Source organism: Oratosquilla oratoria, chromosome 21, assembly GCF_046742065.1.
Source record: "Oratosquilla oratoria isolate Oo_2021 chromosome 21, ASM4674206v1, whole genome shotgun sequence".
Classification (NCBI taxonomy): Eukaryota; Metazoa; Arthropoda; class Malacostraca; order Stomatopoda; family Squillidae; genus Oratosquilla; species Oratosquilla oratoria.
This window is the reverse complement of record NC_134797.1, coordinates 773,788-797,217: the sequence shown is the minus strand read 5'-3', so window position 1 is coordinate 797,217 and position 23,430 is coordinate 773,788. Positions and strand designations below refer to the sequence as shown.

General features: G+C 39.2%; 1 protein-coding gene across 4 annotated transcripts; it reads right to left on the bottom strand.

Moving 5' to 3' along the window:
- Positions 1 to 1,379: 1,379 nt before the first annotated feature.
- Positions 1,380 to 22,452, bottom strand: LOC143036675 (uncharacterized). 4 transcript variants are annotated; one of them, XM_076204233.1, is made up of 7 exons: positions 21,914 to 22,452; positions 5,829 to 6,019; positions 5,029 to 5,125; positions 3,878 to 4,128; positions 2,970 to 3,193; positions 2,308 to 2,494; positions 1,380 to 1,619 (listed from the first exon to the last, which is right to left on the bottom strand). In XM_076204233.1, exons 1-5 carry the CDS (start codon positions 22,006 to 22,008, stop codon positions 3,003 to 3,005), a joined length of 825 nt encoding a protein of 274 aa, XP_076060348.1. In that variant the 5' UTR covers positions 22,009 to 22,452; the 3' UTR covers positions 1,380 to 1,619; positions 2,308 to 2,494; positions 2,970 to 3,002. The 4 variants fall into 4 exon arrangements, with proteins under 4 accessions (XP_076060348.1, XP_076060349.1, XP_076060347.1 ...); XM_076204234.1 differs by having other exon boundaries at positions 2,308 to 2,491; XM_076204232.1 differs by lacking the exons at positions 1,380 to 1,619; positions 2,308 to 2,494; positions 2,970 to 3,193 and having other exon boundaries at positions 3,344 to 4,128.
- Positions 22,453 to 23,430: the final 978 nt, after the last annotated feature.

Here is a 23,430-nt window from a genome sequence, read left to right as displayed (position 1 = left end):
TCATCCTAGGACGCCCCCTCATGTTCACTCCCTCCACATTCTGCCTTCCACACCTCTTTTACTAGTCTTTCTTCACTCATTCTTTCCATGTGTCCAAACCATCCTAATACTCTTTCATCAACCCTATCTCCCAACTCCCTTTCTACCCCCGTTCTCCTCCTCACCTCCTCATTTCTCACTCTATCTAGCCTAGTAACCCCCATCATACTTCTCAGACACCTCATCTCAAACACATTCAAACTCCTTCTCTCTTCTTCTCTTATGTTCCATGTTTGTACCCCATACAGTGCTGTTGGCACAATCACTCCTTCATACAGTCTCCTCTTAGCATCCATTCCCAAATGTCTATTCCTCATCACACTCTTTAATCCACCAAGGCATTTACTCGCTTCTCTCAATCTACATTCTACCTCCACTTTCACTCCACCTCTCCCTGCCACATTTGCACCCAAGTATCTAAAACTATCCACTTCCTCCAGTCGCTCTCCCTTAATGCTCACTTCCAGTCTACTGCCACTTTCACCCCTTGTACATCTCATCACCTTACTTTTACCCACATTTATCTTCAGCTTTCTTCTATCACATACTCTCCCAAACTCTGCCACCAACTTCCTCAATCCCTCCTCCGATCCTGCCACAAGCGCAGTGTCGTCCGCAAACAACAGCTGGCTCACCTCCCACTTTTCTCCATTTTCTTTAACCATCTCCAATCCCTTGCCCACTACCCTTGCATTTACCTCTCGCACCACCCCATCCATGTATGAGTTGAACAGCCAGGGTGACATAACGCATCCTTGACGAAGTCCCACCTTTACCTCGAACCACTCACTCTCTCCATTTCCAATCCTGGCACAAGCTCTACTATTCTCACAAAAACTCTTGAGAGCTCCCAAAAGCTTTCCTCCTATCCCGTATATCTTCATAACCTCCCACAGTGCCTTTCTGTCTACCCTATCATAAGCCTTTTCCAGATCCATAAAAGCCCAAAAAACATCCTTCCCCTTTCCTATAGCTTTCTCACATGTCTGTCTTACCACAAAGATCTGATCTACACAACCTCTACCTGTCCTAAATCCACACTGTTCCTCACCAATTACTCCTTCTATTCCTCTCCTAATCCTCTCAACCAAGATCCTCCCATAAGCCTTCCCAACTACACTCAACAAGCTAATCCCTCTGAAACTACTACATTCACATTTTAATTTAGTGTTTGGAATTAGGCAAATGCATTAGAACCAATTGTCATTTTCACAAATGTCTAATATATAGTAATAGCTGTCGATCACGAGTCCAACACGTGATCCAAAGACCAGGTGAATACACAATAACAAGAAATATTAATGTAACAAATATTATTTTATTTGCAATTATACAGAAGAACTATGTATGTTGTACGTTATCTGACTTCTAGGTGTCGACTGGGTCTGACTTAATGGCATTATACTTATTTTAAACTAAGACCAATTAAGACTTCTATTATCAAACGGATGTAGCAGAGTCCTGCTTCCTCCTTTTTCTGCCTCCACATCTGTCTGAGGCATTTCTCAGATAAATCATGATTTCCCGCTCTACATGGGCTTGCACAGCACCTTCAATGCAAGTTAAACGGAGGATAGCACCTGAAAAGTGGAAAGAATTAACTATGTTAATAGATATTTAAAAATCAGTTGAACAAATAGAATTGATAAGACATTCAGAACCTCTAAGTTAGTATTTTTCCTTAAAACGAGTGAAGAAAGCTGAAAAAGAAATAGACTTCGATCTACATAAAAGTTCAAAACGTTTACGGGGAATTATAATTTTTTTGTACTAAGATTAGGTTTCAGTAAGTACTGCTTGCTAACAAGCTTGCAAGAAATGCATAGTATTAGAAATAGATCCAATTCGACGTTTATTTATTTAAATGCCTACTAAAGTAAGACAAAAGGGATATAACAAAAAAAACAATCATGCAGAAACATGTGAAATAGACAGTGTAAACACCTATAGCTAATAACTTCAATAAATTACGTTAGTGATCATTGTGCCCAAAACCATATTTCAGCACCCTAACAAGTAAACCAAAATAGGGTCGATATATAGAATCTTGACATTATTAAAAACAACCCCCCAATGGCCCCCATATACCCGGGTTATTCGTTTAATATAACAAGGGGCATCTGATGCACTTTCAACAATCTCAAACTGTAAATAAGAATAAAAAATTATTAACGAAAATGATGCTATTCATTCCCCATACATATCACCAGTATTTCGATATCAATATTCATTAAAAAATAGTTCTCTTAGACCAAAGATAAAACATACCAATCCAGACTGTAGACAGCGTTGTGGATTTAAAACCCCGTTTTGCCTCCGCATCATCCTTGCTCTTCCAGCCCTTCGTTCCAATCCAGTTGAATTTGACCTGGAGCAGGTGGCTTAGTAGCGAAGAGCCCATCCTCCTGACGCAGTCCCGTAGGTCAAAGCCTCCAATCAAGCAGAGCTTGTTCTACTGAAGTAGAAGAGGTATTACACAGAAATGAACTATGAATGACAAACTTAAGCAGAGACAATTATTAGAAAAAGAAGCCGGGTTAGGGAGCAGGATGGGGCCTAAAAAAAGTATTTAAAAGTCGAATAGCAATAATAAATTAAAAACAAAGAGACGCCTACTACAAAATAACTGCAGCAACAAAATGTGCCCTCTAAAATGACACAATCGTAGTTGGGTCAGAATTACCAGTAACAATCCTTAAAATGCTATTGTATGTACTCGTGTAAAACATGACAATAAATAAGGTACGTTCTACAGACACTAGACAATATAAGAAACGTTGGTAAATACAATATTTGGACAGAGTCATCATAATTTTCTAACAGAAGTAATTGGCAAACGATTAAATGCATCTGAGTGGTACTCCTTTTTTGTCGCATATTAATCTAGATAATTTCAGAAAAGCTAGCGCACATTGAAAAAACGTTCTTACCAATATCTTTTGGTGTTTTTTATCTTCATTTAATCAGCCCTCGAATACGGCAAACTCCTCTAAGGGGGTGAGTGGCAACTGCATTGAAAGCTTAGCGTCATCAACCTTTCCGCTTGTTTTATTGAGCTTCTTCAGCTCTGCCCTGCAGGCTCTCACCTCAGCATGTAGCTCCTCCAGATCATGTTTCAATTCCATTAAAATGGTAAGAAACTCTACATCTTGCGCTGCAAAAAGGGTAAAATACGCAAAATGAATACCATAAACTTTTTATTTTTAAAATTATCTTGCATCTTACACAAAAAAAATATTAACATTGTACTAAGCTCATCCGGTTAGCATAAAAATAAATTATTTCACAACTTTTGAGAATGAGAAGTACATTCAATCATTCATATGACAGAAATGATAAGCAGCCCTTAATTGAAATTAAGTAGAATCTATATTATCATCCATAGAATCTATATTATCATCCATTAGAATCTATATTATCATCTATAATCATCCAGGAGGGCTAAGATGGGAGGGAGGGTGGAGGGGAGTCGGGTGTGGGGATGGAAAGGGTGGGAATGATTTTATGCCTTGTTCTTTTTTGGCTACCCCCCCTTAAAGGGGGAAAAAGCCTTGGTATATGTATGTATATTATTTGGAAAAGTTAATAACTCTGGCATAGCTTCAAACCAGTAAAAGTTACCACCAGAACTAGTGCTAAGAATAATTTTTTAAAACAAAGCAAGAAATTTTGAATATATTATTTTTTCGATAGAAATTGACTGAAATAGGTTTAACAGATAAACAGATACCTGAGTTAACGGGTGCTGTTGACGCTCTAATTGGGGTACTGGTTGGAGCTAGGCTGGATGTATGAATTAATATGTCAGACACACCCCCTGCATTGTCGAACATGATACCTGAGCTAATGGGTGCTGTTGAAACGGGTGCTGTTGACACTCTAATTGGGGTACTGGTTGGAGCTAGGCTGGATGTATCAATTAATATGTCAGACACACCCGCTGCATCGTCAAACGTGTCGAATTGCGCAATGTTCACTGACACAACTGATGGCATCTTTTGGATTGCAGGTGCTTTGGCCAACTTTCTTTTTGCTTTTGGAACATAGTCCTCTTCCTCGTCGCTACTAGGAGGGTATCTTGATCTAATCCTGCAAAAAATTCAAATCACCCCTATAATAAAGAACATGATTTTCACCATTCCTAAACAATACACACAAAAAACGTTTCTACATTAATATCCAATAAGGAAAATCACATCTGAAATAAGTAATGAAGCTGGGTATGCACCAAAAATATGGGCACACAAGTTCTAAAATTCATACAATGAATGAAGTCAATAATAAATGAAAAATGTATACCTATGAAAAGCAAATTAAAATCAATGTAATTCTACTGAATATTTTGGTCCACAATCACAGTAACTAAGTACACCTTACCTACTACAAGAACACAACAATAAAATCCGAATATTATCCCATTATATATCTCTTGTATACGGAGTAATATAACCAACTACTAAATATAAGGAATTATTTAAGGTCAGATATAAGCAAAGGATTTTACAAGCAATACAAAAGTTACCCATCACCAATTAAAGCACCAATCACCTCCCACTAATTTATACTCACAAATAAAAAAAATAACAGCTTCATTATCCTGCAAAATTAGGATAATATACTTACAATATATAAGGGTTTCAACCAAAATATTTCTGATAATATGTATATTATCCAGAAAAGCCGGCACAAGATAAATCAGGACAGAAACTTTTCATTCATTTATTACCCTTTTTGAGGATGTCCTGTTTTGTACATCAAATCTGCCTATTATATATAGTTATTGCTCCATCTCAGTTCTTTATGTAATTCACATTGATTAAATAATAGATTGTAATATCTCTTTTTGGTTATGGTTTTGTCAATTTATCTCCCCTCACACTTCTCCTTCACTCTATTATGTAAATAATCATATTTTTGCTTGGAGTTGCAGATCGCAGCTATCTGCCAGCTATACCTGATAAGCTAAAAGTACATGAAACCAATTTATACCTTCTTGCTCCTCGTCCAAGCTCCTCTTCACCTTGGCTGACAGGGTTATCTGTCTCTTCAGCCTCCCTTGCTTTCCGTCTTCCATCTTCATATGTATCTGGAGGGCAAAAAATACCAAAAACCTCATATGAGTTTTATTGGAGAAAAATAATTTAAGATTATAGGAGAATTCTAGGGAATTATTTCAAAATTGTTCAAAGCCAATGTGATAAAGAGGCACATGTTTTTTAACTGCCTTATCAATTACAAAACCTGAGAATATTTCAAATTAAAAGATACCATAACCCAAAAAATGAACACAGATTCTTTGTAACTTACTATCAGCAGTTTTAAGAACAAAAGAAAAAATCAGCAAATGAACTGAATTCAAAGGGGTGATATAATAAGGAAAATAGCTGTAAAGTAAAAAAAAAAACTCAAAAGTTTAGTGGACATTTTATTATTAGAATTAGATCAAATGAAATCTTTGCAAATGAATGTATTCTAACAAAAGTCATTTACCACCAAAGAATATTTACCTTCAAGTCTCATCAAGAGATATAATTATGGGGGGAAACAATTATTTCTTATCATTTTAACTGACTGAATTTATTTATCAATTTACATATGATATATCTTCAGCATTTAAAATGTCTAAAAATAAGTTTTATACTCAATTACAGAATCGACAGCAACTACAATTACAAAAACTTAACTTGAATGTACCAAGGAAAATCAGAGAGGGGATATATTAAGAGTTAATCAGCCCATATGTCACAAATTTAATTATGTCATTTCAAGAATGATCAGATATTACATACCTGCCGCACAGATGACACGCATCTTATGCCTCTCCCATGTGTGGTCTGGCACCACCCTATCTTTTATCATCTTTGTAATTGCTGTCAATGATTTACTCTTTGGCCACCAGGTCTCATCCTGCCCCAGGATCCATCCACTGGGGACCATCTCAACAGTATTATTATTGGTGAATGCGACAATAACATACATTCTGTGGCAATTAAAGGCTAACATTAGCTTAGGCATAGGTATTGTTTACAGCATAGAGAAAATTTCAAGTGGCAGCAAATAGTATTATTAATAAATCAAAATATATGATATAGTATCATAAAATCAATAATGACAGAAATATCTGACTGCAGATAAGTTCTAACCATGTTCAGAAAACAAATAATTATATTCATAGCTTATATTTTACAAGAGAGTTTAGTTTAACCTTGTTTTAGGCATTGACATTTGGTTAAATTGTGTATTACGTGAAATCATTTATTTGAAACAACAACCCTATCTATTTTTAAAATGATAATGTTTCTAGGCATCACCGAGTGAAAACTTACTTTTACTTTTAACAATAAACATTACTGGTAAAACTGTGTATCTAACATTTGGATATTTTCTACTGCATTTGCACTGAACACTTCCATTTAAAGTTAAAATACCCACTAATAGTACATATATTTTTGTCTTTCTAAACACAGTTTAATACCTTTAATTATTACTATATTCTCAAAATATATAGAATGATGTAGATTAATTGTTTGGGCTCAAGCTAAATATAAGGTAAATACAGGCTTGAGGGGTAATAGGGCAAAAAATACTATATTAATCCATAGTATTATATTGGCATTTGACAGTTACAGTTCACTGGTAGGTCGAAAAGTGGGTTTCAGACATTCTCAAAACATGACTATTTTATAATTTTTAGTAATACCTGATATGCATTATCCCAACCTTTGGTAAAATGATTCAGCCAAATGGTATAACACCATATATATTCATATAAATCTTAATAGAATAATACTATCTCATGAAACAAAGAATATATAAATTAAGACAAAATTCCAATTTCAGAAAAGACAAAAAACAAAGCAAATGGCAAATTTATGTTAACTGTAGAAATGAGTGTTAATGTGAGAAGAGAGGAAAAAAGGAACCATGAGAAGGCTATTATAGACAAATGCAAAGAGCAACCCAAACTATTCTATCGGTATGTGAATGGTAAACTTAAAAACAAACAGGAAATGGTGAAACTATGCCAAGGCAACATAGAATACACAGAAGATTTAGAGATGGCCGAAGTCATGAACAATCACTTTAAATCTGTTTTCACCAGAGAGAAAATACCAAATTGTGACATAGATAAAAACAAGAAATCTCCCCTCATGAATGAGTTTACAGCATCACTAAAGGAAATATCAGAACATCTATCAAGGCTGGATGTCAGAAAATCACATGGCCCGGATGGTATTGCAAATTGGATTCTAAAGGAGTGCAAAGAAGAACTAACAGACAAAATACACATCTTAATAAACAGCTCACTCAAAGAAGGAAAGATACCCGAGGACTGGAAAAACGCTAACATTGTACCAATATACAAAGGAGGAAACAAAGAAGAACCCACCAACTATAGGCCAGTATCACTAACAAGCACCATAGCCAAAATTTGTGAGAAAATAATCAAGAATAGATGGGTAAAACATCTGGAAGACAATGACATATTAAACCCAAGACAATTTGGATTCAGACAAGGAAGATCATTCTCCACAAACTTAATATGCTTTTACTCAAGACTAATAGACATAGTGCAAGAAAGAAATGGATGGGCTGATTGTGCATTCCTAGACTTGCAAAAAGCCTTTGACAAAGTACCACACAGAAAACTACTAAAAAAAACTGGAACACATAGGAGGAATACAAGGAAACCTACTAAAATGGATAGAGGACTTTCTGACTGGTAGAAAGATGAGAGTAATTTTCAGAGAAAAATATTCAGATTGGAAAGAGGTGATCAGTGGAGTACCGCAAGGATCTGTACTGGCACCAATAATGTTTGCTATCTATATGAATGACATGGACGAGGACGTGAACTGCTACATGAGCTTCTTTGCCGATGACGCCAAACTGCTAAGGAAAATAGAAACTGATGAGGACTGTGAAGCACTGCAAGAAGACCTAAATAGGGTATGGAACTGGAGTCAGAAATGGGAAGTGGACTTTAATACTAAGAAGTGTAGCATAATGGAGTTTGGAAAAAGCAAAAACAGAATATCAGGAAAATATATAATTGGAACCAAAGAAGTAAAGAAAGTAGGATCCGAAAAAGATTTGGGAGTAATTATCATGAACGACTTGTCCTATGACATACAGATTAACAAAATTGTCGGGGAGACTTACAACTTGCTAAGATCAATAAAAGTGGCGTTTACATACTTGGACGAAGACATGATAAAAAAAATATTGGTTACATTGATAAGGCCTAGATTAGAGTATGCGGCGACATTGTGGTCCCCCAGTACCAAAAAGAATATAAAGAAAATAGAAAGAATCCAAAGAGCAGCTACAAAAATGGCACCTGCACTTGCAAACCTATCATACGAGGAGAGATTGGCTAAACTGGAGTTACCGACACTGGAGCAAAGAAGAGAGAGAGGTGACCTATTGACCATCTACAGAATCATGAGAGGCACAGAGGTACTCGATAGAGAGAACTTACTTAACTGGGACAAAAGAAACACAAGAGGACATGGAAAGAAAATAAAAAAACATAGCTATAGAAGAGAACTGAAGAAAAACAGTTTTCCTCATAGAGTTTTGGACACTTGGAACAAACTGGACAATGAAATAGTATGCGTAAAAACCATTCATGAGTTTAAAAACAAACTAGACACTGCGAGATACAAAGGCGGGACATCATGAGCATAGCTCCCCTTCCCGCAAAATACAACTAGGTAAATGTTCTAATGTAATTTTACATAAAAGATAAAAATGACAGCTAAAATGAATGTATTAGAGGAATTGCAGCAAAGTTGGCACAATTGGGCAGTAAGACATACTTGCCTGATATGACTTTAACATTTGCTACTAACAATTCACTGTAAATTAGAAACAGCATGAATATTCAATTTTGAAGATTCTACTGGATAATCAAATAATAAACCTTGAGTCATGAAACGTTTATACACTACAAAAATTTCATCATTTTGGCTAAAAATATTTTGAACCAAACATACTGTGCCTTGAATTTGAAAACAGTTGTTGCCTGTTTTTCTACTTATGACAAATTTCCCATTATGAAATTCAGTATACTGTTTATATTTTGAAAGTAGATACTGAGCTGGGACAGGTCCTTCATAATGTTGGCCTTTAGGATGAAAATGTGCAGCAACCTGAGGCTGCATTATATTTGAAATTTCTGTTAATCTCCTAATTATTTGGGGTAATGCACCACTAGGTTTTCTTAACATTCTCTTCAAAGCTCCAAGAAAATTCTCGAAAGGGAAGGATGAAAATGAATCTAGAGGTCCATGCAACTTTACATCATCAGGAAGATGCATTAGAGAATGTACATTATAGGTCACAAACTCTGAACCATACAATCTCATGAAATGCTGAATAAATGACAATAGAAGCTGCTGTGCATAATCACAATGAGTTGAAGCTAGCTTGGGATTGGCTAAAATATGAACAGCAGCAGATAGAAGCATGAAATTATGATATATTTCTAGAGGAAGTCTGTCAATTAATGAAACCAAGCCTGTATATAACAGAAACAATCTATATTCAGTAGCTTTTCATTGATCAATATAATCTAAGCCACGAGGTTTTCTTGAAAATTCTCGAGGGATAAATTGTCTTAAACTTTGAAGTCTTTCAGATATACTATCTTTAACTTGTCTCCCTATTCTTACAGTCAGTGGTCCTTTCAACCAAAGCCAAATCAGCTTCTTCATTACTCCTAAACACACAAGGTGCATGTAATCCAAAGGCACTTGAGACACAAGACCAACACCTAATCTTTTAAGAGGGGATTCTCCTTTGTGGTGGTCTCTATCATGCATTTCATCAAATGCTATGTCAGTGCGCAACTGTGCATTAGTATCTGGAAATGTTATTTTCTTCTCAAAAACACCAGACTGGTCACACTTTTCACATCCAGCATAGCCAGTGTGCCCTTTAATACATACATACATATACCAAGGCTTTTTCCCCCTTCCAAGGGAGGTAGCCAAAAAGGGAAAGGCATAAAAACTCCCACCCATTTCATCCCTAAATACACTCCACACCCCTCCCACCCTCCCTCTCATCTGAGCACCTCCTGGATGACGGGTCATCCCTGCACCCTGCCCACCGCCCTGGGTCAGAAGCAGTGTCGCAAGACACAGCACATCCACAGCAAGGCCGCTTCATTTAATCGGCGACCCCCCCTCTCCGTCCCCCCTTGCATATAAGGAGAGGACGGGGAGAAATCCCTACGGGCTGCGTCAAAATTTACTCACACATACTACCCCACCCCCCCTGCCCATTCCTCCTCATGCAATCACAACATCATCCATATACAACCATTCTCCACTCACCTCTGTCTTCTGTCCTCTCCCTTCCTTCCTCAACAGACATTCCCCTCTTCCCCAAAGCCCCCTTCACCCCATCCATCCACCTCATCCTAGGACATCCCCTCATGTTCACTCCCTCCACATCTGCCTACCATACCTCTTTTACTAGTCTTTCTTCACTCATTCTTTCCATGTGTCCAAACCATCCTAATATTCTTTCATCAACCCTATCTCCCAAATCCTTTTTCACCCCTTTTCTCCTCCTCACCTCCTCATTTCTCACTCTATCCAGCCTAGTAACCCCCACCATACTTCTCAGACACCTCATCTCAAACACATTCAAACTCCTTCTCTCTTCTTCTCTTATGTTCCACATTTCTGCCCCATACAGTGCTGTTGGCACAATCACTCCTTCATACAGTCTCCTCTTCGCATCCATTCCCAAATGTCTATTCCTCATTACACTCTTTAATCCACCAAGGCATTTACTCGTTTCTCTCAATCTACATTCTACCTCCACCTTCACTCCACATTTTCCTGCTACACTTGCACCCAAGTATCTAAAACTATCCACTTCCTCCAGTCGCTCTCCCTTAATGTTCACTTCCAGTCTACTGCCACTTTCACCCCTTGTACATCTCATCACCTTACTTTTACCCACATTTATCTTTAGCTTTCTTCTATCACATACTCTCCCAAACTCTGCCACCAGCTTCCTCAATCCCTCCTCTGACCCTGCCACAAGCGCAGTGTCGTCCGCAAACAACAGCTGGCTCACCTCCCACTTTTCTCCATTTTCTTTAACGATCTCCAATCCCTGACCCACTACCCTAGCATTCACCTCTCGCACCACCCCATCCATGTATAAGTTGAACAGCCAGGGCGACATAACGCATCCTTGACGAAGTCCCACCTTTACTTCAAACCACTCACTCTCTCCATTTCTAATCCTGACACAAGCTCTACTACTCTCATAAAAACTCTTGACAGCTCCCAGAAGCTTTCCTCCTATCCCATAAATCTGCATAACCTCCCACAGTGCCTTTCTGTCTAACCTATCATAAGCCTTTTCCAGATCCATAAAAGCCCAAAAAACATCCTTCCCCTTTCCTATAGCTTTCTCACATATCTGTCTTACCACAAAGATCTGATCTACACAACCTCTACCTGTCCTAAATCCACACTGTTCCTCACCAATTACTCCTTCTGTTCCTCTCCTAATCCTCTCAATTAAGATCCTCCCATAAGCCTTCCCTACTACACTTAACAGGCTAATCCCTCTGAAACTACTACATTCACACTTGTCCCCTTTTCCCTTGTAAAGAGGAACTATACAGGCACTTCTCCAGTCCTCCGGCACTCTACCCCCTCTCCAGCAAACATTAAATAACCTCACCAACCAGTCCACCATCACTGAACCTCCCTTTTTCAGACATTCTGCATGGCATCCATCCAGACCAGGTGCCTTACCTGCTTTCATCATCTTTACAACTGCCTTCACCTCATCCTTCCTTATTTCTCCTCCATTCTCCTCACTCATCACTCTCATTTTCTTCGCATTTCCCACTGCAGCTATCTTTCCTTCCCTATCCTCCTTCACATTTAGCAACTCCCTAAAATATTCTGCCCATCTTCCCCTTACTGCCATCTCTTCCATTATCATCTCTCCATCTGTACCTTTTACCTTTTCTTCCCTACTTGATTCGCCTCCTCTTCCTTTCTTAATTTCTTTCCAAAACATCTTTTTATTACTTTCAAAATTTTCTGTCATACTCCTACCCCATTTCACATCTGCTCTCCTCTTTGCCTCCTTTACCTTTTGCTTTACTTCTCTTTTCTTTTCTTTGTACGTCTCATATGACTCCCCCGTCCTCTTTTGTAACCAATCTGTGAATGCTCACTTCTTCTCTTCTACAACCTTCTTCATATCCTCATCCCACCATTCACTACCCTTTCTTCTATTTCCCCCAGTCCTTCTTGTTCCACACACCATCCTTGCACACTTTAAGACTCCCTCCTTGAACCATCCCCATTCCTCCTCCACACCCATCTCTGCTCCATCCTTTACTCCCTCCCACTCCTCCTTCAGCTTCTTTTCGTACTCCTTCTCCTTTTCCTTTTCATTCAAGGAGTTCACTCTAAGAACCTCCCTACCTTTTGTCCCTTTCCTCTTTCTCCATCTATCCTCCACTCTCAGCTTACCTTCCACCAAAAAATGATCTGATATTCCCCCACCCTCTCCCCTTAGCACATGTACATCCTTAACTCTTCCTATCATAATCCTATTTACCACTACATAATCCATTAGCGTTCTATCTACCACCCTTCCCTCCACCACCCTCTCCCATGTGTACTTATGCTTGACTTTGTTCCGAAACACTGTATTTGCTATCATCAACTCTCTAGACACATTTCCACCATCAACTCTCCACTACGATTCTTTCCTGGAACTCCACACTTCCCAACCACTCCATCGATTGGACCATTTCCCACCCTAGCATTAAGGTCTCCCAGTACTATTACATTGACATTTCTTCCTAAACCCTCTATGCACTCATTTAAATCTATCCAAAAGGCCTCCCTTTCTTCCACGCTCTTCTCACTGCCAGGCCCATATGCACTTACAAAGACCCACATCTCCTTTCCCAGTTTCACCTTCATCCACATTATCCTTGAGGAAACCTCCTTCCACTCCACTACCTGTTTACCTATCTCCTCACTTACTAGAATAGCCACCCCTTCCCTCCCTCACCCTCTCTTCACTCCTGATAACCTCCCACTTACACTCCCAAACTTACACTCACCCTTCCCTTTCAACTTAGTCTCACTCAAAGCCAACACATCCATCTTTCTTCTCACAAACATACTACCTATCTCTTCCCTTTTACTCTCATCTGTACCACATCCACGCACATTAAAAGACCCAAACCTTAGGATGCTGGTCCGAGGCCCTCCAGCACCCCTTATGCCTTCACTTTTCTTTTTAGGTTATATGCCCCGTGGGGCTACAGGGAGAAGGATGCCTAGTCCCTCTCCCCGTCCCTTTCTTCTCGCCTCTTACGATCCAAGTGGGATACTTGGTGGCAGCATTCTTTTCCCCCACCACAGGGAATTCCCCCATCACAGAAAGAGAATACTCAGAGAAATGGTACAGGACAGCAACAAGGGGTTGGGGGACAGCATAACGGAGGGACAGTCGTAGTAGAAAAGTGTCATCATTTCTCTATGAACAGAATTTCTTCTATCATAGACAAAATGATGTGTGGCTCTGGTCCGTAGGGGCGCCCCATATAGACCCTAAAGTATCAACTGCATGCTACTTTGCCACAATAACAAGCAGCCAATACCCCAGACGGGGTATTGCCCTTTAATACATTTGATAAAGGATCGTGCTGGAGCATCACAAACAAAAGCCTTTATAACTACCTGATAGGTCTTATCTTCATATTTTATTCCATTTACCTTTAACTCTATCATTTCATTAATGAAATAAGAAAGAAATTCTTCAACACTACCTGGCTTTGAATCACCACAAAATATATCAATAGCAAAAGTTTGTGATTTTGCTGTTCCTGGAATTAACCCCAGAATAGGCCAAAACTGAGTTTTGGCACTTTTAAACAGTGGTAGACCATCAATGTTTATTTGTAACTTTAGTTCGACTTGCTCCAGTAAATCACTACGGTATGTCAGCTGATTTAATATACCAATAGCAACACCAAAATGATAATACTCACCACCATATATTTGCACAATTTTATCAATCTTCCCTATTTTAATTAGTGTTCTTGGATCTTTAGGGAGGTATGGTAGTACTAGACTCAAAATTTTAAGTAGTTCTTTTAGTGCAATATGAGTTACATTAAACTGTACTGCCCATCTGGACAATAAATCCATCAACTCATTTTGAAAAGTCTGTGAGTCACCATTTCCATCATTATCGGATGATACATAATCATAGTCAGAAGAATCATAATTATTATGACAATCACTATCATGCAGGATAGTATTGTCTTCCTCAATTTCAAAGCCAACCATTTCTTTATAAGACTCTTGTGAAGTTTGATGTACCTCATTACTATCTTTATATTTAACTGTATTTTGTACATAAGTAGAACTAGATGGCAAACTATGTGCTACTTTCACAATGTTAACATTTTGGTTATGACTAGAATCAACAATATCCACATTTTCTGAAGACTTCTTCATAATATTTTCTAAATGATGATTTACATAATTTTTTATTTTTCGACGTTTTGTCCAAATTGACATTGCTAATTTTTAAAAAATATTGAATACTAAATTGTTTAATACTTGAATTATTTTATACAGCTCTATACAGCACAATAAACAAATAACTCAGATATGCTTCAGTGATTATACCAAACAAAAAATTTATAAGTAGAGCTCTAGCCTTACCCAACACAACTCACTAGTATTAGTAACAGTAACAAGTAGTATCAAATAGAGCCCACAACTGATATAAAAAAGGCTGTGGTTGAGATGTTTTGACTATAGGCCTACTAGTTTAGTAATATTAGTAATAGAATTATTCTAGTGTAGGTGTAGAATTGTTTTTTTGGAGTTTTTAATAACTGTTAGGCCTATACATGATAATATTGCTTAACCTAATTTCAAAATTCAGGAATTAAAATAAAATTTACTTAAGCTGGCGTTGATAGCTTACAACGTTATAGGCCCAGTGTCTGATAAACTGATAAAGTGCCAGACTTACACATTATCGCTCACCCAAGGTAATTTAATGCAACAGACCCGCTATAAAATCATTACCAAACAAACTGCTGCCACTGAAGTGTAATCACTAGGCTATAATGTATACGTTATGTCATTGCTTTGTTACCTGGTAATAAAAAGTGGAATCGACACAGCAAAATGAAAAATATATCAGCCAGTGAAAAAACACTCCGCTCTTGTAGTTTCTTTGGATTCAAAATGTGAGATCGGAACTTTGGAGCATGCTTCGAAGGCTCGGACATTATCTCCGTAGATGGAATGGTGCGAGATGTAACGTTATAAACACTGCAATCTATCTTAACCGGGCCAGAACTGGCCCATTTGTACGTTATGATTAAACGGTAGCATTCCGGTATGATAACGGTACAATTTAAAGTCGGTTATAAAATGGCAGCATTTAACTGGCCCCGTTACGGTTAGCTTAAGGCAAAACAGAACCCGAACTGCCTTAACATGCCACAAGGAAACTAGAAATGGCCCATTTAACCATGTTTACTGGGATCCTTCCCGCAGATGTGCAAGGGACAAAATGTGTTTGATATGTGCTTAGCCTGAACATGGGGACTGTTCCTGCCCAACAGTTTGTATAAATTGTAAAGAAGAGCATGATGCCAGAAATAAGAACTGTATAATTTATAAGAAGGAACAGGAAATACTACTAAAAGCTCATGCAGTACATATAAGCATAGGATATGCTAAAAGACTATTAAGTAATTCCAAAAGATACAGTAATGTTGTTAAAACAAATAGTAAAGTGGATCAGCCTACAGTAGAAGGCAATGGAAATAAAAATGCCAATATGAATGGTTTTGTTAACACTGAACCCAAGCCTCACTGTAAAAGTGTAACTATGAAACCTAATGGTCTTTCTTCTTCTCAAGGAGGAATTTCTAGTACTTCTGAAGCCTCCTGTGCAGAGGTTTCCTCACCCCTTGTTGAAGGGGTGTCCCATGCCCCATCTGAGGGGCACCTAAGGTTTCTATTGTAGAAACCTCACAGGCTTCTTCTAATGAAGCCTCCTCTCAGGCAATCTCTCTTCCAGACTTGGGGGATTCCCCAGTAGAGGGATTGCTGACTAGTGTGCCTCACTCGGTAGAGGTGCACAGAAGCAATGAGGATCAAGGAAATGCTGAACCCAAGCCTCAGTGTGAAAGAGTCACTACTAGACCAAATCGGTCTTCCCCACAAGTTGGAAATTGTAGTACTCGTCAACCCTACTCTGCGGAGATTCTCCCATCCCCAGTTGAGGGAATGCCTCCTGCCCCATCTAGAGGGGCACCTAAAGTTCTCATTGCTGGGACCCCACAGGGTTCCCCTAATAAAGCCTCCTCTCAATCAGTCAAACTTCCAAACTCGAGGGGCTCCCCAATAAAGGGATCACGGACTGTTGTGCCTCACTCGGTTGAGGCACACAGAAGCGAAGCAATGGAGTCTGAAGCTGTGCGCAGTAAAAGACTCCACAGTTCACCCTCATCTCCATCCCCTTCCCCAAATCGCGATAAGCAATCTAAGAAAGAAACTAATAACCCAGACTCTACATCGTCGGTCGGACCATCGTCAGAGAGGAGGATGCCACCCGCGAAAGCAAAGAAATTAGAAAAGAACCCACCTTGTAAACCCTCTCTCTCCCAGACTTCTCTTACCAGACCAGTAGACCCAAAAAAGAAAAAGAAAACAGTATAATGTCCATAATTCAATGGAATATGCAAGGTTTTAATTCTCATCGAGAGCAGGTTGGGATTCTCTTTAAAGAACATGATGTGTCTGTTTTTTGTCTGCAAGAAACTATGCTTAGCAATTTATCCCCTAATGTTGGACTTAATTATAAATTTTACAGATCTCCTCCTATGATTGGGGGCCGTGCCCATGGAGGTACTGGTATCATTGTTAAGAAATGTGTAAACCACAGAAGTGTCCAGCTACATTCAGTGTTGCAGGCTTGTGCAGTACAAATCTTTACCACTAAATGGATCACTTTATGTTCTTTATATTTGGAACCTGAACTGGAAGATCGACTCGTAGACATATATAAGCACCCCCGTCAGTTTGAGTTAAATGACCTACAATCTTTGGTTGACCAGCTCCCTGAGCCTTTTATTCTAATGGGTGACTTTAACGCCAAGCATCCTCTATGGAGTGAATCAAGGTGTGACCCCTGGGGCAATATAATTGAAGAATTTTTTGATAATAACGATGTCATTTTGATGAATGACTGTTCCAAAACTAGGTTTGATGTCTTTCACAACTCAAGTTCTGCTATAGACCTAACTATTTATTCATCATCCTTAAGATTAGATTACAGTTGGTCAGTAGATGAAGAATTACATGGTAGCGACCACTGGCCTATCCATATTAGATATTTAAAGAACACTCCCTCCTCTTGCTTACCTAAATGGAAGACAGGAGAGGCTAATTGGGAATTATTTAGGAGATCCACAGAGATTAATTATAAGACTAGTGATTTTGGTAGTAACTGTGATGCATATGACTACCTGGTAGACATGATACTCTCTGGTGCTTTCTCTTCCATTCCTAGGACAGCTGGTAAACCTCAACGCCCAGTAGTCCCCTGGTGGAGCGATGAATGTGCTATAAGCAGAAAGATTACAAGAACTTGCTATAAGAGATATCGGAGATACCCTTGTTTAGTCAATAAGATAACATACAGAAGAGCTCGAGCAAAGCAGAAGAAAATCTTCAAGAAAGCAAGGAGGGAATCCTTCATTAAATATATTAGCGAATTGAAATATGACTCTTCCCCTACCTTAGTATGGAATAGGATTCGAAAATTACAAGGAAAGTTTACTCCATCTCCCTTACCCATTCTGAAGATAAATGACTGTTTTATATCAGATACAAGAGAAGTAGCAGAGGCTTTTGGAAGACATTATGCTGATATTTCAAACCCACTACATTATTCAGATAAGAAGAATTAGAGCCAAGACCACGATTATTCCTCCTACCAATACGAACTCGGAGGCATATAATCTTCTCTTCACCTTGGATGAAATAGATCATGCTTTATCTCTATCCTCCCCAACCTCTCCTGGAGAGGATAACATTCTTTATTCCATGGTTTGACACTTATCCATATCGTCGAAGAAATTCCTTTTAAATGTGCTGAACAAATTTTGGTCTTCTGGATCTTCTCCTAAATCTTGGAAGACTTCAATCATCATAGGAATCTTAAAGGCAAGAAAAGACCCTCATGACCCACAAAGTTACAGACCTATTGCTCTCACAAGCTGCATTTGTAAGATCTATGAAAGAATGGTTAATACGCGTTTAATTTGGTTTTTGGAATCTAAAAATCTGCTATCTAACAGACAGTTTGGATTTAGAAGAAATAAGTGCACTCTGGACCCCTTACTTTTTATCACTCGTGAGATTGAGAATGCCTTTGCAATTGAGAACTCGAGCATTGGTGTGTTTTTTGACCTGAAAAATGCTTACGATACTACCTGGCGGGGAGGCATTCTGAAGCAAGTTGCAGAGTGGGGTATCGGGGGTAATATGTTCAATTGTTTAAAGGACTTCTTATCTGACCGTTATCTAAAAGTCCGAGTGGGCTCTTCTTTCTCTTGTGCATACCTTCAAGAGGAAGGGATTCCCCAAGGAAGTGTTCTGAGTCCTACACTGTTCAGCATAGCCATTAATAGTTTATTAGAACAAGTTCCCACAGGAGTTCATGGATTGGCTTATGCTGATGACTTCGCTATTGTGTGCAGCAAATCGACAACATTAGAAACGGGCCAAAAGATTCAAGAGGTTATTAACTTAGCAACAGCATGGGCTAATTGCAGGGGCTTCAGATTCTCTGCTGAAAAAACCAAAGCCATAAGGTTTTCCAGACTAAGACGCAAGGAAGAAATACCAACACTATTCTTAGAGGGTGTCATATTACCGTATGAAGATGAAGTAAAATACTTGGGTCTGGTATTGGATAAAGGTTGACATTCACAAATCACATAAACGAGGTTGTATACACTGTCAAACAGCGACTTAATATACTAAAAGTAGTGTCTAGTTTCAACTGGGGAGCAGATCGTGTTACTTTAATAAGGCTTTACCAAACATTGTGCCTTGGCAAAATGGATTACGGATGTCAAATTTATGGATTGGCATGTAAAAGTTCACTGAAGAAGCTTGATATAGTCCACAATATGGCTTTACGGATCTGTTCAGGAGCCTATAGAACATCTCCAGTGGATAGCTTGTATGTGGACGCAGGAATTCCTCCCCTGTATATTCGCAGGGAGGAATTAAGCCTTAGATATATATCTCGTGTCTTGACATCCAAACAGAATCCAAATTTCAAATTTGTAAAGCAGCCGGTAGACAGAGCTCCAAGGAAAAGTACTCTGCCGAAACCTTTAGAAGTGAGATGTGAAGTTGGGACAGGGAAGGTAGGACTTGTTCCTAACACAATTGCTGAGATCACGCCTCCCAAATTCCCTCCTTGGAACCGATGCCCCATTGAAATATGTCCTCTTAAAAAGAAGAAAAACAGAACTGCTGTAGAGCTAAAAAATGAATTTTTAGAACATTTATCAGTACATGCTGATGCAATTTTTATATATACAGATGGATCAAAATCCCAAGACGGTGTTGGTTGTGCTGTTGTAACTGATAGCACAGTTTTAAAGAGAAAGTTGACTGATTTTAGCTCTGTTTTTACTGCTGAACTGCTGGCAGTCAGCAACACCCTGATGTTTGTTTTTAATTCTGTTCCGAGTGGTAGGAACGTTGTTATTTTTACGGATTCCATGAGCGTTCTATCCTCTGTAAATAATTTGTTGCCTCATAATTTTTTAGTGCAAGAAATACAGGAATGGCTGATTCTCATAAACAACAGAAAGAAGATAAAAGTAAACTTTTGCTGGGTGCCGTCCCATGTGGGTGTCACTGGAAATGAAAAGGCCGATGCTGCAGCCAAAGCCGCCACTAGGCTCACCCATATAGCAGACCGAAAAGTCCCACATACGGACTTGAAACAAGTGATCCATTGTTATACAATGAAGAGGTGGCAAGAGCAATGGACAAGGCTGGACGGCAGTTATAAATTAAAAGAAATTCATCCCTTAGTGAACCCTTGGAAGTGTCCTCCTTTGGACAGAAGGTCAAGCATTGTCTTGACAAGACTGAGAATTGGCCATTCCTACATTACACATAAAATTTTTAATGGCAAGTGGGGCAGAAAGGCTGGCCCCCCAATGTCCCACTTGCCAAGTAGTTTTGACAATAAGACACATTTTAGTTCAGTGCCCTGCATTCTCTAATAAGCACAGGGCAAATTTCTTAACAGATTTATCTTTTAAAGAAATTTTAGGGGAGGAAGCTTGTGTGAAGAACATTTTAAAGTTTTTAAAAGACATAAATTTATTTTATGAAATTTAAAATTGTGTGTGAATGCTTGTGAGTGTGTGTTGTTGAAGTGTGTTCGTGAATGTCTATTGTTTTAATTGTTTTACTTGAACTTTATTTTTATTTTATTTTTTAAACTAAAAGATAAATATGCGCTGAATGGCCTACCGGCTCCGGCGCTTGGCCTTCGAGCCAAAAACTCCATAAATCCTCCATCCAACTGTCTAGGAGCCATAGACGGGAAACATATATCGATAAGGCCTCCACAAGACAGCGGGTCGTATTTTTTCAACTATAAGGGTACCCACAGCATCGTCTCACTTGCAGTATGTGATGCTAGTCTGGAATTTATCTATGTAGACATTGGTGCAAATGGGAGAGTTTCAGATGGTGGAGTGTGGAACAACAATGATCTCTGCCATCGTATTGTAAACAACACTGCAGGCCTACCGACGGACAAACATGTTCCGAGGAGTGACAGAATCTTACCTTATGTATTTGTGGCAGACGATGCTGCTTTCCAACTGCAGAGGCATATAATGAAACCCTTTCCACACCAAAACCAAACATGAGAGGAAAGAATTTTTTCTTATAGACTTTCCAGGGCTAGGCGCACTGTTGAGAATGCATTTGGCATTCTCACTAATAGGTTTAGGGTGTTTTTATTGCCAATTAGTCTATCCTATGGGAAAATTGAAAAAGTTGTCCTTGCATGCACAGCACTGCATAACTACCTCAGATGGGATTTTGGTAGCCAATACACACCTCAGGGAGCTGTGGACTCAGAGGATTTTCGTAGGGGAATAATAATTCCTGGTGACTGGCGCGGAGCACCGCAGTTGTTGGAGTTGCAACGATGTGGTTTGGGATCTACCACTATTGGCAACAATATCTGTACCCAGTACATGAAGTACTTCAATGCAGAGGGTGCTGTGCAATGGCAGTATAGAATGGCAAATGTGTAATTGTGTAGGTGCCCCTCCCCATTCCCCCAGATAACCCTCCTTCCCCGCACTCACCACCTCGGCCTCTATGCCCTGTCACACTTTTCCCTCATCCCCTCGTTGTCCACCATCACTTTTGTTATCAACACTCCCTCTATCACATTTACATACGAATTATGTATCAGGAATTATTGTTGATGGGACTATTGTTCATACTGTGATTTTGTACCTTATGATGAAAATTAATTCAGACACCGAATACACATTAAAAGAGTGGGACTATGAAATGCTTGTTTAACGTGAACCATTGCAGTCTCCCTTAACTCAAGACACCTATTTTACATGGTAAAACTGGCTGATTTTGTAATATACCTATACAGGCTGTCTGAAAGTAATTGTTGGATTTCATTACCCTTATGTGAAGCATATGATTGAAAATTAGTTATATACTTAGAGAGAGAGAGAGAGTGAGAATAGTAAGTACATACGTACCTCAGAATCAGAAACATCCTCGGATACTGTTTCTGTAGTCTGATTGCTAGTGGTGCTTGACATATTTGACACAGCTGGCCGCACAGAATCACCATCGTTCAGGAATGACAATATGTCAAAGCACCACAACTTGGGTGTATGAATTTCATCTGACCCAGCTCCAGATTTCTTTGATGTGCACATTAGCCTCAATTCTCGCCGATGTTGGTTTCTGAGGGAATCCAATTTCTTTTTTACATCATAAACACTCCTGCTTATTGTATGTGCTATATCCCTTATTGCTGCAGCATGTTTGTCTCTATTTCTGTAATCAAAACACCTTACATTCCACAGACATTCATGTGTTTTATATATCAATCAAAGTTATAGTGTCTTGTCATGACCAATATGCACTAATACTCGGTGTGGACATGGTGTACTAATAACGTGGTCGTCAGTGGATCTGCCTGCACCTTACCTCATGTGTTTGGCAGTTTCAGAAGACCTCCATCCACTGTCCTCTATTGGCGCAGGGAGTGGACAGTTTGATGGTTTGCCTGCTGAAACTGCTGAAACTGCTGAAACTGCTGAAACTGCTCGTAACACTCATTCTCAAGGGCAAAGTAGAGCTGATGCCCTGCAATGATTGGTGCATACGCCTGAGACATCCATTCGTCTCTCAAAAAAATGAAGAGGCCTTTCTTGAATTGAGGAGAACGCCAAGCACTTTTCAGGTCAGCTGGTCTCTTTTGAGATGGCCCTATGCAATATGAAGAACAACTAGGTGACGCATTTTCTTCCCGCAAATCATGTTCAACATCTTTGATGTTAGGACCCTCGGGGTACGTGTCAGCCACAATATGCACCACAGCTGCATTTTTGCAGGCTTGTTGCAGAATTGTCCTGGCCATACCTGCAAAGGTTGGTGGCATGCTAAGGGTTCTCAGCCAAAACATGAAGTCTATTATATACGCATCAGGTTCATCTGGTGGTGTAGCATCTGATGTCCCGGTTGCCTCTAGCTTCGCCCAGAGATTGCTCTTGGATGTCTTGTTCATATCGCTCGTGATATGGCACAAAGACAGTGGAACAGGGGTCAGGGGGTAAGAAAGGACATAGGCAAGGTTGAGTTTCTGAGAAACTGCCAGGTACAACATACGTCCAAAAAGATCGCGTGTACACTTGGCTTCTTTGATTTGTTTGTCCTTGGTGGTCACTTTGAATTTGACGGCATCTTGGCTGAAGTTTTTCACCTTTTGGCGTTTTATGGGGCGTTCAAATCGCCCACCATCTGTTTTGCAGGCATCAACAAACTCATTGTGCAAGGCGGTTCCCTTGTCAACGCAGTGAAGAAGATCATCTTTTACACTGTTGGAGGCTGCTTTCCCTGTACTGAGACAGTAGAGGGAATCGTCATCAATGCTGAAAGGGTTCAGGGTGTCTTCTATTTGGTGAATTGTGTTTCTAAGGTCACCATCATCCCTATTGATCCTGGATGGCTTCATCTCTTGCACGGAATCATCAGTCAGGATGATACC

Bases quoted from the DNA above. Each gene is read 5' to 3' on its own strand.
- LOC143036675 (XM_076204232.1), bottom strand. From the start codon at position 22,008: ATGGTGATTCTGTGCGGCCAGCTGTGTCAAATATGTCAAGCACCACTA. The intron at 6,020-21,913 runs GTACGTATGTAC...TAATTGCCACAG, and splicing joins AGGATGTTTCTGATTCTGAG to AATGTATGTTATTGTCGCAT. The intron at 5,126-5,828 runs GTATGTAATATC...TTTGCCCTCCAG, and splicing joins GCGTGTCATCTGTGCGGCAG to ATACATATGAAGATGGAAGA.